General features: G+C 44.4%; 3 protein-coding genes across 3 annotated transcripts in view; 2 read left to right on the forward strand and 1 right to left on the reverse strand.

The window, feature by feature from the left end:
• The window catches only part of LOC129353665 (protein CEBPZOS-like), a 20,639-nt gene extending 16,901 nt beyond the window's left edge, over positions 1-3,738 (reverse strand). The window contains exon 1 of the mRNA XM_055023031.1: positions 3,687-3,738. Coding sequence (XP_054879006.1) covers positions 3,687-3,738 — 52 coding nt within the window. The remainder of the gene's footprint in view (positions 1-3,686) is intronic.
• On the forward strand, positions 3,635-4,681 carry nkx2.2b (NK2 homeobox 2b). The gene is made up of 2 exons (XM_055023021.1): positions 3,635-3,902; positions 4,099-4,681. The coding sequence occupies exons 1-2, from the start codon at positions 3,737-3,739 to the stop codon at positions 4,551-4,553; spliced, it is 621 nt and encodes a 206-aa protein (XP_054878996.1). The 5' UTR covers positions 3,635-3,736; the 3' UTR covers positions 4,554-4,681.
• A 6,234-nt stretch (positions 4,682-10,915) lies between these two features.
• On the forward strand, positions 10,916-12,427 carry nkx2.4b (NK2 homeobox 4b). Its single transcript, XM_055023032.1, has 2 exons — positions 10,916-11,189; positions 11,672-12,427. The coding sequence occupies exons 1-2, from the start codon at positions 10,916-10,918 to the stop codon at positions 12,292-12,294; spliced, it is 897 nt and encodes a 298-aa protein (XP_054879007.1). The 3' UTR covers positions 12,295-12,427.
• The last annotated feature ends 235 nt before the right edge of the window (positions 12,428-12,662 follow it).

A 12,662-nucleotide genomic window follows, 5' to 3' on the forward strand; every position in this document is an offset into this window, starting at 1 on the left:
GGATTTTAATATAATTTTAATATAATTTTAATATAATTATTTGTCTTTTATTCTTGTAAACTGTTTTCATTTGTTTTTCTAATATCCCGGTAGTGGATCCTCTGTGATCCTGCTGATCCCTCAGACGAATCGGGATTCAAACCCACAACCCTCTGGTGTCCAGGCTGAAGGTTTCTCCTGGCTAGGGTCGAGTTTATCATGTAATAATAATAATAATAATAATAATAATAATAATAATAATAATAATAATAATAATAATAATAATAATGAGCCGAGATAGCTGCAGTTCCTCCTTCAGACAGCAGGGGGCGATGCGCGCTAACAGATGACCGGCAGAGACTCGGAGAACAAGAATAAATCCAAACACGGGATTTAATCCAGACTGACAGAAGATTATCAATGACTTCTTTGTGACCTTTGACCCGCAGCAGGATGATTCCCAGTCATCTCAATTTACGGTCTGACCGCAATGCTGGAAAGACGCGAATCTTTCCAGCATTGGAAATGCTGGAAAGATTGAAGAAATTTTATTTTTAATTAGAATAAAAATAAAACAAACTGATTCAAATCTTATAATTATGTTCAGGTGCAGCGATTTGTTTTATTTTATTATTTCATAATAAATATCGACCTAAAACCTCCTGGTTTACTTTCTACACACACACACACACACACACACACACACACACACACACACACACACACACACACACACACACACTCACCTACACACACACACACACACACACACACTCACCTACACACACACACACACACACACACACTCACCTACACACACCTACACACACACACACACACACTCACCTACACACACACACACACACTCACCTACACACACACACTCACACACACACAGACACACACACACAGACACACACACACACACACACACACACACATTGTATCTCTGATAACTTTATATCTTAACTCATAAAGAAATGATGATAACCATAATCCTAATCCTAATCCACACTGTAACAAATTGCTGTAAAAAAACATCAAAACTGAACAGTATCATACTGTTTCTATTGGAAACGGTACTGTACCGTGAAAAACAATGCATTCTGGGCAATTATGACTGTTTTTAGTAAAATACTGTAGTATACTGTGAGTAGCATTGCATTGTGGGAATGATGTTAGATTCAACGGTAAGGAGGCTCTTTAAACAGAACGCTACTGTATTTCTGAAGAAGACATGTTGTTGTGACATGTGGAAGCATCTCTAGAGCAGGGGGTCAAACTCCAGGCCTCCAGGTGTCCTGCAGTTTTTTATTGTGCCACAGGAACAAAACACTGGAATGAAATGGCTTCATTACCTCCTCCTTGTGTAGATCAGTTCTCCAAAGTCTTGCTAATGACCTATTATTGTATTCAGGTGGTGCAGCAGAGGCTCATCTAAACGTTGCAGGCCCTCCAGGACGGCAGTTTGACACCCCTGCTCTAGAACTTTCTTTAAGGACTATCCATTTGAATCCTGCATTTTATGAGCCAATCCTAAGGTAAGTTATTTTTGATGATTCATATTTACAAATATTGACATGTTTGGAAGCTCTTTTTCTTTCTTTTGTGTAATTTGACTTGAATTGCTATGATTAGCTGCTAAAGTGAAATTGGTGAATGGATATCAACTGGGAATTTGGAGTTTCACAAAGTTGACTTGGCAGAAAACTGTTTAAATGTTATGCTGGTGTCTCTTTATTAACTCTTAACATTCAGTAGTTTGTCTTCACCTAGCACACATTCAACCCTGACTCCTTAAGCATCATATGCTAATCTGAAATTACTGCATTTTCAGGCTTTCTTGATATCAACCCTGAGGAACCAAGTCCAGCTGTAGCAAGATCATCTCCAAGAGGACAGGGAAAACTTTTCAAAAGAAGTCGGTCACTGTCATCCCCCGTGTTTCAACTCTGCTGAAAAACCTCATGGACTTTGAGTGGAATTTCATAGTGAGAACTTTCTAACCAAGCTATAGATATTGTTGCCCCTCCACGCAAAAACAAGCAAACAAAAAACTATACAGGCATGAAGGCAACTTATCCCTGAACAGGAGTGTTCTTGAGAGATGTTTTTGGTTTAAAGGTCAGCATAATCTGAAGACATCTCTTTTAATTAAGAGCATACATTTTGTTAAGGCTCCCACTTTCTGTTCTTCAGATGTAATTTTTACTGTACAGGCACCATGTTTAACTTATCTTGTCTAATATTGTTTCATTGTTTTATCATCTGAAGTTGGAGCTCTGATTTTGCCCTAAAGGAAATTCAAGTCTAAATGTTTCATTTAAATTTTTATCAAACTAAAATGTGCAATTTTTTTCTATGCTTTAGATTGAAAGTTAAATGTTTTATGTTGCATCATGTTGTTCCTCACTTCCACAAAAAGTCATATTTTGTATTGAAAAAGTATTGTGCTGAATTGTACAATGCATTATTTCCATAATTTATTTCATACTTATTTTATTTCAGACTAATCAAAAGGCCACAATTCATGCTTTATTCAAATACTCTTTACATCAGTTAAGAAATTTATTTCACAAAATAGATGGTGATTTTCTTACTGTTTTTCCAGAATCTGACTTACTTTGGACAGTTTACCCTCAACATTCTTGTAGAAAAGGTTTAGGTTTAAGGTACACATACATTGTCGTTTCAAAACCTTCGTCTTTATTATGTGGCCCACTAAACACCGTGTGAGTCGATGTTTGAGTTGGTTCTTTTTTTTCCAAATAAATGTTTGACATGATGGAACTTACATTTTCTAAGTGTTTTTTTTTTCATGTTTCTATTTTATATTGGAAATTTACAGTAGTAAGCTGTATGTGAATATAACAGTGATGGTACCATAGAAAAACTGTGATATACTGCAACACAGCTGCCAGGAGTCTACTGTAAATATGATAAAAAAACAGCAATGTGCTGTAATCAAAAGATTTCTTTTGTGACGGTAATATACTGTAAAGTTAATTACAGTAAGGATACTGTATATTAACAGTATAATGCTGGCAACCCTGCTGCCAGCATTTTACTGTAAAGGGCAGTTTGTTACAGTGTGGCTCCAAACCCATCATGAACATTTAAAACAATAATAATAATGTTGAGATTCTTCAGAACCGAACGGACCGGGTCTGGAACAGAACCTGTCATTAGGAAACAGGAAGTGGTTTCCATTGTTTTTGCAACTAAAATCTGAAAAGTGCGGAGTATTTTTATATGAACAGAACTCTGTGGAACCTGGTTTGTGTTCTGATCACCTCAGTTCTAGACTTTGACTAGGCCACTAGCTCTGATCTCGTCCTGTCCTCCTGCTGGAAGCTGAACTTTGACCCCAGGTTGGGCTCCCCCAGCGTGATGCTGCCACCACCAGTCTGGACGGGTTGAACTGGACCGTCTTTCTGAATGGTTCTGATCCGATTCTGAACGGCTTCTGTTGCTCTGACCCAAAACAGTCATCAGAACCGAATATTCCTCCTGGTTCCCCGGTCCAGAAAAGAAGCGGGCCGGTTCGGTCCAGCCTGGCATAAAGAGGATGATGATGTGACCTTCCTCCTCCTCCTCTTCCTCCCTCTTAAAGCGCCGAGGCGCCGCAGCGGCTCAGTCCGACCCGAACGCCGAACCCTTCATGGACCGAACCCTGCGGAGGTCCGCTGATCTCTAACGACCCGAACTGGACCCGAACCCGAACAGAACCCGGACCAGTTCCGTCTGCGCCTGCGCCATGCCTTCCGGCTCCAGAGGCAGAACCGGATTCTCAGTGCGGGATCTTCTGGACCTTCCGAACCCCGCAGGAGGATCCGGGTCCGGAACCGAGGAGGAGAGCTCCAGGAAGGAACCGGAACCGGACCCAGAACCGAAGAGTTGGAGCAGGTGGAGCCGAGCATCAGGTCAGAACTCTTTCATCTTCACCAGAACCGGAACCAGAACCTTTTCTAAGTTCGGTTCAGGTCTTTATGGTCTTAGCCGAACCGGAACCTGATCCAAACTTTTATCGGTAACCTTTATGGTTCTGATGTGGTTCTGGTCCGGATTTCTGAACCGGGTCTCTGACAGTAATAAAAGTTCTTTTCCTTCCCGTCTCAGAGTCCGGAACCGGCCGACCCGGTGAGCATCCCGGCGCCGCGGCCCGGCTCGGTTCGGCCCAGAAGAACCGGAAGAGGCGGGTTCTGTTCTCCAAGGCTCAGACCTCGGAGCTGGAGCGCCGCTTCCGTCAGCAGCGGTACCTGTCGGTTCCGGAGCGGGAGCACCTGGCGGGCCGGATCCAGCTGACCCCGAACCAGGTCAAGATTTGGTTCCAGAACCACCGATACAAGATGAAGCGCGCGCACGCGGAGCGCGGCCACGAGGCGCTCCCGCTGCTTCCAGCGCGCCGCATCGCGATCCCGCTGCTGGTTCGGGACGGGAAACCGTCCGAACCGCTGGAGGTTCGGTCCGGGTTCGCCTTGCCGCTGTGCGCATTCTCCCCGCTGCTGCGCGCCGCCTGCGGGCCGAACCGGACGGGACCGACGCCGCTCATCTACCCCTGGAGCTGGACCTGAGCCGAACCGGACCGAACTTTCCGCTCTGACTGTTTGGATCCGCTCCGCGGCCCGGTTCGGTTTGTTCTCTTTCCATGTTCAGGTTATTTATTGTTTGTGGTTCTGAATAAATGTGCGGAAGATTCTGACTCGGTTCTGGTTCTTCTGAAACAGAAAGGGTTCGGTCCAGTTCAGAGCGGAAAAAAAAAAATGATCCAGAAAAGGCTGCTGTTCGGTTCCGACCCAGATGAGCCTGATGGTTCTGGCGACGGAACGGGAGGAGAAGTACGGGTCCAGAAAGCAGGAGTCTTCCTGCTGCAGGTCCAGTTCGGAACCAGAACCGGTCTGCTTCAACTCAAAGCGGTGTCACATGAAGTGTTCCAGAACCGGTCCAGAACCGGTCCAATCGGGACAAACACCTCGCTGAGGACGGGCGGGAAGAGGCGGGATGCAGAACCTCCAGAACCGTCCCGCCCCGGCAGCCGGTCCAGTTGTTCCGATCCGGTTCTGGTTCCGAACTGTTTGGGTTTTCCCGCTCCGTGTCGTTCTGCTTCCCGGGGGTCAAAGGTCATATCTCAGCGGCGGGCTTTCATCTCGCCCGCTTCTGAAGAAATGAATAATCAATAATTGTTATTGATTATCCAACGATCAGGAGGCCTAATTAAAGAACGGAGGCAGGAAATACATTCTGGATGAAATAATAGATTCGGTTTTATTCGATGATTTGTGATTTAATTCAGTTTTATATTTGACGATTATTTCAATGAATTATTTATTCATTTAAAAAACAAATTAAAAAAAACTGCAACCAGTGAAAATGTATTAATTAATTAATTAATTTCTATATTTTACTTATTTATTTTATTTGCTAATAAAATATTCAGATTTAATTTAAGGGGAAATTATAGAATTTTCTGATTTTTATTAGAAATGTTTTCATTTTACTCTGGTGTCGTTCTGGGCGCAGCCAGCAGGGGGCAGCAGCTGCTAGAGGCGGCTCACCTGGACAGGTCGCCAGCCCGTCCTCCGATTATCGATAATCTTCAATCAATCGCGGAAACTTTCAGAATCCCAGTAAATCTGGGAATATTTTACCTCCCCAGATTATAATCTGGAGCAAAAAAGGATTTAAGACTCGCAAGGATTCATCCAGCCAACCGTTTATTAACAAATATTCAGATTCAGCAGATTAAATGAAACCATAAGAGATTATTTTAAATTACAGGAGAGTCAAAAACATGACTATTTAAATTAATGTAAATAATTTAATAATTTTACAGCTGAAGTGAAAAACACAAAATGCTGAATAAAATAAAATGATCAGAAATAGATATTAATAACAAACCTGTCTACAATAAATTATATTTATTTAGATTTTTGAGTTTCTCTGCAGATTCAACTGAAATTTCCTGGAGATGTTTTAGAAATATTTGAGCCTTTTGATTTCAATAAACAGCTTCACTGGCGCTTTATGACAGAAATGAAAATATTCTTTAACAACTTTTATTCTTGTCATGATTTGAGTTTTCAGTGAGTTTATTGTGTCTGTGAGTTTCAATGTTTTCCCCTGAATTGTGTCTCGTTCCCTGATTACCTGCTGGGAACGAACATGAATGCTGGGAACGCTCCGGTCGCTCCGGTTGATCCGGTGGAGCCTTTTCCAGCTGAGCTGCCTGCAGTTTTGGATTTTGTGTTTTTGTGTTTTCTTCATTAAATCTGTTTGTTTTCTGCCCCACAATTATTTTAAACTAACTTTTGATTTTTAATTCTTTTTAAACCTCAGACGCAATTTAAGAAATATTTAATTAGATGGATAAAAATAATTTGATGCATTTATTATGATTATGATTATTATTATTATTGTTATTATTATTATAATTATTATTATCATTACTATTTGTGGTTTAAGTTGTTTCTTTAAAAGTTTTTCCAGATCTCTAAATATGTAAAATATTAAACACGAGTAAAACATGTAAAGTAAATTTTTTGTTCAGAAAATATTAAATTTCAATTAATGTTACAGTAATTTCTGACATTTTAGCTTTTCATGGATAATATGAAAAGCTACAATTTCCTGTGCAATTTCTAAACACTTCTATTTCAATGAGTTTAACCTCATGTTTATATTTGCTTGTTGCTAAATATTACAAATTTAGTTTTGTTATAATTAAGTAATATCTGCCGACCACATGAGGGACTAGAGTGTAGATAGATAGATAGATAGATAGATAGATAGATAGATAGATAGATAGATAGATAGATAGATAGATAGATAGATAGATAGATAGATAGATAGATAGATAGATAGATAGATAGATAGATAGATAGATAGATAGATAGATAGATAGATAGATAGATAGATGGATGGATGGATGGATGGATGGATGGATGGATGGATGGATGGATGGATGGATGGATGGATGGATGGATGGATGGATGGATGGATGGATGGATAGATAGATAGATAGATAGATAGATAGATAGATAGATAGATAGATAGATAGATAGATAGATAGATAGATAGATAGATAGATAGATAGATAGATAGATAGATAGATAGATAGATAGATAGATAGATAGATAGATAGATAGATAGATGGATGGATGATGTAAATGCCCATGTCATAGTATGTTCTAGTTGGGGTTGTTGCCCATAGTGTCCAGTAGGGGCACTGTAACCCACGGACAGGAGGAAGAGGAGGAGCATCTTCATTTTGTACTTGAGCTGCTGCTCATATTTTCAGTAGCGGCTAGGATAGCACGACGGCCTTTACCGCTGTGGTCTTTGCAGCCCTCGGACGGCGCAGCGAGGTGCTCTTTTGGAGCTTTATTTGTTTTATGTGCTGTATTCATGTTTTGTGTATTTTTTCTTTAGTTTTCACGGTGACTCAAAACTGGTTTGAACCCAGTAAAAGTGAATATAGCTACTGCACCCGTCGAAGCTCTCCGTGTTTTTCTTGGGTCTGAGGGACTGCTACAGATGGGTTATTTAGTCATCATTTATGTTTCTTTGATACATTAATATTCAAAAGCTTCTCCTCGTCGTCACCAATGAACTTCCTCTCCTCACATTTACATCATCATATTTTCAGTCGTCACATATTTCCCATTAGTCATGTGGGTTTCAAGATGGCCGCAATGTTTGAAGCTTTTAAGTCAATTATTTTTATAAAATGTTCCGTCAGGTGTTTTATTATAACTTTAAAGTAATAAAATGCAGAAGAATCAGAAACAGGACTTTACTGGAAGGAGAAGAAGAAGAAACAGGCTGAGAGATGGTCATCCCAACGATTAGCATTAGCTTCTGCTGGTTGTTTTAGGCTTAGCAGCTAAATATTTGCGTCTACTTAGTTTTATTCATTTAGCAGCTTAGCATTAATTCTGCTAATTACTTTTAGGGTTTAACGTTAGCATAGCTATGACTCTTGTTTGTGAAGCTAACCTTTTGGCTGATATTTGCTCCATGACAAACTTTGCAGCCATCTTGAAGAATAAAAAATGATCAGCAAACCTGATTGTAATGAGTCTGAGTAGAATTTGACACCAAAAGTATTCATCTGCGATAACAACTATATTGGCCATCTTGATTTTTTTTGGGTGGCTCATGCTTGTTTTTCCAAAAAGCGAGCCACCAGCAGCAGCGCCCCCTGGTGTTTTCAACTCTGCAGCAGCGGGCTCAGCTGCTGCGGGGTGACCGAGATCCAGGACGGCAGCACCGTGAACAACTCGGAGGACAATGATTGAAATTTCATTTTAAATCCCTTGTAAAAGCAGCAAGTAGCGGCCCAAACATACGACACTGATGTGTCTGAAGCTTCGACTGTGAAATAGTAAGAAATGATTCAAGAAGAAGCCAGAGCCCAAAACACACCGAGCCAATACGCTAATGGCAGGATGGGGCAGGATGTGGCAGGATGGGGCAGGATGCGGCAGGATGGGGCAGGATGGGGAGGATGGGGCAGGATGGGGCAGGATGCGGCAGGATGGGGCAGGATGGGGCAGGATGGGGCAGGATGGGGCAGGATGGGGCAGGATGGGGCAGGATGGGGCAGGATGGGGCAGGATGGGGCAGGATGGGGCAGGATGGGGCAGGATGGGGCAGGATGGGGCAGGATGGGGCAGGATGGGGCAGGATGGGGCAGGATGGGGCAGGATGGGGCAGGAGGGGCAGGATGCGGCAGGATGGGGCAGGATGTGGCAGGTGCAGGATGGGGGTTTATTTGTACGGTTGTAACCATTAAATAATCTCTCCTCCAGTTCAACCTTAGAACTGGAGACACATTGTTGATGTTACTGTAATAAAAGAAGTTGCTATTAAATATTGGCAACCATCAATGTGATTTTCACAGTGTTGATAGCAATTGCTGAAAGTAACTAAAATAGTTACTTTAATGTAACTTAGTTACTTTCCAAATCAAGTAGTTAGTAACTAGTAACTAAGTCTCAGAAGGCTCTATCAAACCTCAGAAACAATAATATGAAACATCATAAGCAGCACAATAATACATTTTCAGTTTATAATAAACTTTAATTAATGTATTTATCTTAATATTAAACATATTTAGTTTTTCATTTTTTTTGCTGTTTTCCTGCTGAACATATTTCAAAACCAAGTGTTGCTTTATTCATTTAGTATTCACTGTGCAGTGACGGAATCGCGTCAATATGACGTAATAAACTCATTCCGGGTTTTTTCTCTCTGCCGTCCTGCCGCCGGTTCGGTGAAGCGGTTCGCTGAAGCGGTTCGGTGAGCGGTCCGGTGAAGCGGTTCGGTGAAGCGGTTCGGTGAAGCGGTTCGCTGAAGCGGTTCGGTGAAGCGGTCCGGTGAAGCGGTTCGCTGAAGCGGTTCGGTGAAGCGGTCCGGTGAAGCGGTTCGGTGAAGCGGTCCGGTGAAGCGGTTCGCTGAAGCGGTCCGGTGAAGCGGTCCGGTGAAGCGGTTCGGTGAAGCGGTCCGGTGAAGCGGTCCGGTGAAGCGGTTCGGTGAAGCGGTCCGGTGAAGCGGTTCGGTGAAGCGGTCCGGTGAAGCGGTTCGCTGAAGCGGTTCGGTGAAGCGGTTCGCTGAAGCGGTTCGGTGAAGCGGATTCAGACCTGCAAACTTCGGATCTTCGCGCCGGAAACATTAAATACCTTCACCTGCGGTCCGGTTCTGACGGTTCTGTTGGGATCCCTGGTTACTAGCGGGTTAGAACCTTACCATGGTCTTCATCACAGAAGAAGAGTTGACCTTTGAACCTGCTGCTGATACCTTCACTGGTTGCCATGGCAACAGGGACTGCCTTATCAACGACACCAGATTCATCCGCAGCCGGAAGTAGATCCGACACTCCCAACAAAAACCCACACAACCGGAACCAAGACCGGAACCAGAACCGGAACCAAGACCAGAACCATTGTTCCGAACTGACCCATAATGCCCCCCAACTGACCGAGAGCAAAGTAGAGACAGGAAACGTGGATCGAATCAGGGAGCGATCCTGGACACTCGTGGTTCTCGTTCTGGTTCTGGTTCTGGTTCTGGTCCTGGTTCTGGTTCTGGTCTTGGTTCTGGTCTTGGTCCTGGTTCTGGTTGTGGTTCCGGTTCTGGTTCTACTGAATCAAATGAAACGTCATAAATAAACGAGTCGAAAAACAAGAGAAATGAAATAAAAGTTTATTCTGATTCTCTTCATGGCGAGACGTCACAGTTGATGACGTAAGAATTCCGGAAGATGAAATTTGTTTTAATCTGAGGCCATAACGTTCGGTTCGGTTCGGTCCGATAGTACCTGACTATAAATACAAGGTCAGCTGCTGATTGGTTCACCAGCGCGCATGCGCGTCGTTCATGACAAAAATCGATCAGTTCCGATTTTAAAAGTAACTTCAGAATAAAATCAGAAGTTATTTTCAATTTAGTTCAAGACATAAAGTGACAGAAAATCTTTTGTTTTGATGTTAAATGATTTTACTTTCTGTGCAAAAGTTAATAAAATGTTAAGTGAAGCAACAGATTATTAAAACACGCGAACCGTTTTGGATCCGTAGAATCCCGGTCCGGATCAGAACCCGCTGGTTCCGAGCATCTGGACCGGAGCGCCTCCAACAGGTGGAGACGTCACGTGGTTTTCCACGTGAACGCTCCACGTGCACGCGCCCCACATCTCAGAAACTTGAGCAGGTGAAGCTGCGCGCGCTGCGGATCTGACAAAGTTCTGAAGATCCGAACCGAACCTCTCGGTCACTCCGCCCCCACCGGGAAGGGTCCCGCGGCCCCCGCGCCTCAGACAGACGGAGGAGGACCAGGATCCAGCAGAAAGCCGATCCGAACCGGACCGGCCTGGACCGCGCAGCGTGCATGAGCCCGAAGCTGTCCGCGGTTCTCAGTCACAGACATCCTGAGCCCGATGGAAGAGGCGTACCGCCGGTTCGGAGGGATGGAGCCCGGCCCGCTGGGGGCCTACCGGCAGCCTGGGACCCAGAACCAGAACCAGAACCACCTGTACCATCATCACCTGTCCGCTTCCTCCTCTTCCTCAGCCTACCACGCTCCGCCCGGGAGGCCGCAGCTGGCCGGGGCCCCGGCGGGCTTCTGCGGCGGCGGGGAGCTGCTCCCGGAGCCGGGGCGGGGCGGAGGGCCCGCCGCCTGGTTCGGCGGCCCGGAGCCCCGGTACCAGAGCAGTGAGTCCGGCCGGAACCGCTCCTTGATTTATTGAACTGGGTTGAACCGGTTCGTTCGAGTCAGTCTGCTGAGAGAAACTTTTTATAATTCATTTTATAGCTGGAAAGATTTTGGATATTTGGATGATTAAATCGAAATGACAAAAATGTTTAAAAACCTGGAAACTTTTGTTGTGAATTTCTGCTGTAAATTAAAGTGAATGTAACAGTTCAGCTCTGCAGCGTGAAGGGATTGAAATAATTTTATAAATTGAGATAAAAATAATTTCATGAAAAGAAGAAAATTAATATTTACTTTGAACTTGAGTTTTAGTCAAATTTAATTTCGTTGCAATATTATTCATTGCCATTCAATATATTTCTTTAACATTTAAATGAGTTTTACATTTTTCATAATTTAGAAACCAGAGTAACAGTAAAATTCACCATAAATTAATTCTGCTGTTATTTCTGCCTTTTAGTCTTGAACTCTGTCTCTCCAGTCTCCAGGCTGATGGGCGCGCAGGGCGCGGTGAGCCTCCCCGGCATGTTGGGCGGCCTCCCCGGCACGGAGCTCGGCTCCAAGCCGCTGCTGTCGCTCCACGCCGCGCCGCGCCGCAAGCGCCGGGTCCTTTTCTCCCAGGCGCAGGTGTTCGAGCTGGAGCGGCGCTTCGAGCAGCAGAAGTACCTGTCCGCCCCGGAGCGGGAACACCTGGCCGGCCTCATCCATCTCAGCCCGAACCAGGTCAAGATCTGGTTCCAGAACCACCGCTACAAGCTGAAGCGGCAGGCCAAGGACAAGGCCGCCCAGAAGCAGCAGCGGGAGGCCGGCCGCCAGAGCGCGGCCTCCCGCTGCTCCTCCGCCGGGTCCCCGCTCCTCTCAAAGGCAGATCGGAGGTACCGGGGCGAACCGAGCCACACCGGGACCCGTCAGTCCGGCTCTGCTTACGCGGTAGCCAATCAGAACCAGAACCAGCGGTCCTCCCCGGAGCAGCTGGAGGATCTGTGCCCCAGCCCGCCGCTCGGCCTGCAGCCGCACATCAGCCTGACGCAGACGGACTCGGCGCTCATCGAGTACAGCAGCAGCATGCTCGGGTCCAATTTACTGTACGGCCGAACCTGGTAGAACCGGGAAAACTGGAGAACATTCCCGATCCAGGTCCGCAGGAGGGAAAATGATCCAGTTTTTATTTCCGCGCGTCAAAACTGGGATTCTTTACGCAGAAACTCGGACATCCAGCGGGATGGAGGAGAAATAAAACCGAACCGGACCAGAACCAGAACTTCCTCCTGGATTAACAGGAATATCCCTCAGAATTCCTGTTCACTGGTAACAAACTGGTTCAGTCTGCTGGGATCACTGGTTTTAGAACTGAAGCGCAAATGAAAGTTTCCTTTCTAAAAACGGAATATTTCATGTAAAAAACTGGATTTTTATTCTATTTAAAACTATTTCCTTTGTCTCAATGAACTGAATCTCAATAAAATGAGAAA

Source organism: Poeciliopsis prolifica, unplaced genomic scaffold, assembly GCF_027474105.1.
Source record: "Poeciliopsis prolifica strain line A6 unplaced genomic scaffold, Auburn_PproV2 SCAFFOLD094, whole genome shotgun sequence".
Classification (NCBI taxonomy): domain Eukaryota; kingdom Metazoa; phylum Chordata; class Actinopteri; order Cyprinodontiformes; family Poeciliidae; genus Poeciliopsis; species Poeciliopsis prolifica.

Bases quoted from the DNA above. Each gene is read 5' to 3' on its own strand.
- nkx2.2b (XM_055023021.1), top strand. From the start codon at position 3,737: ATGCCTTCCGGCTCCAGAGGCAGAACCGGATTCTCAGTGCGGGATCTT. The intron at 3,903-4,098 runs GTCAGAACTCTT...TTCCCGTCTCAG, and splicing joins CAGGTGGAGCCGAGCATCAG to AGTCCGGAACCGGCCGACCC.
- nkx2.4b (XM_055023032.1), top strand. From the start codon at position 10,916: ATGGAAGAGGCGTACCGCCGGTTCGGAGGGATGGAGCCCGGCCCGCTG. The intron at 11,190-11,671 runs GTGAGTCCGGCC...CTGTCTCTCCAG, and splicing joins GGAGCCCCGGTACCAGAGCA to TCTCCAGGCTGATGGGCGCG.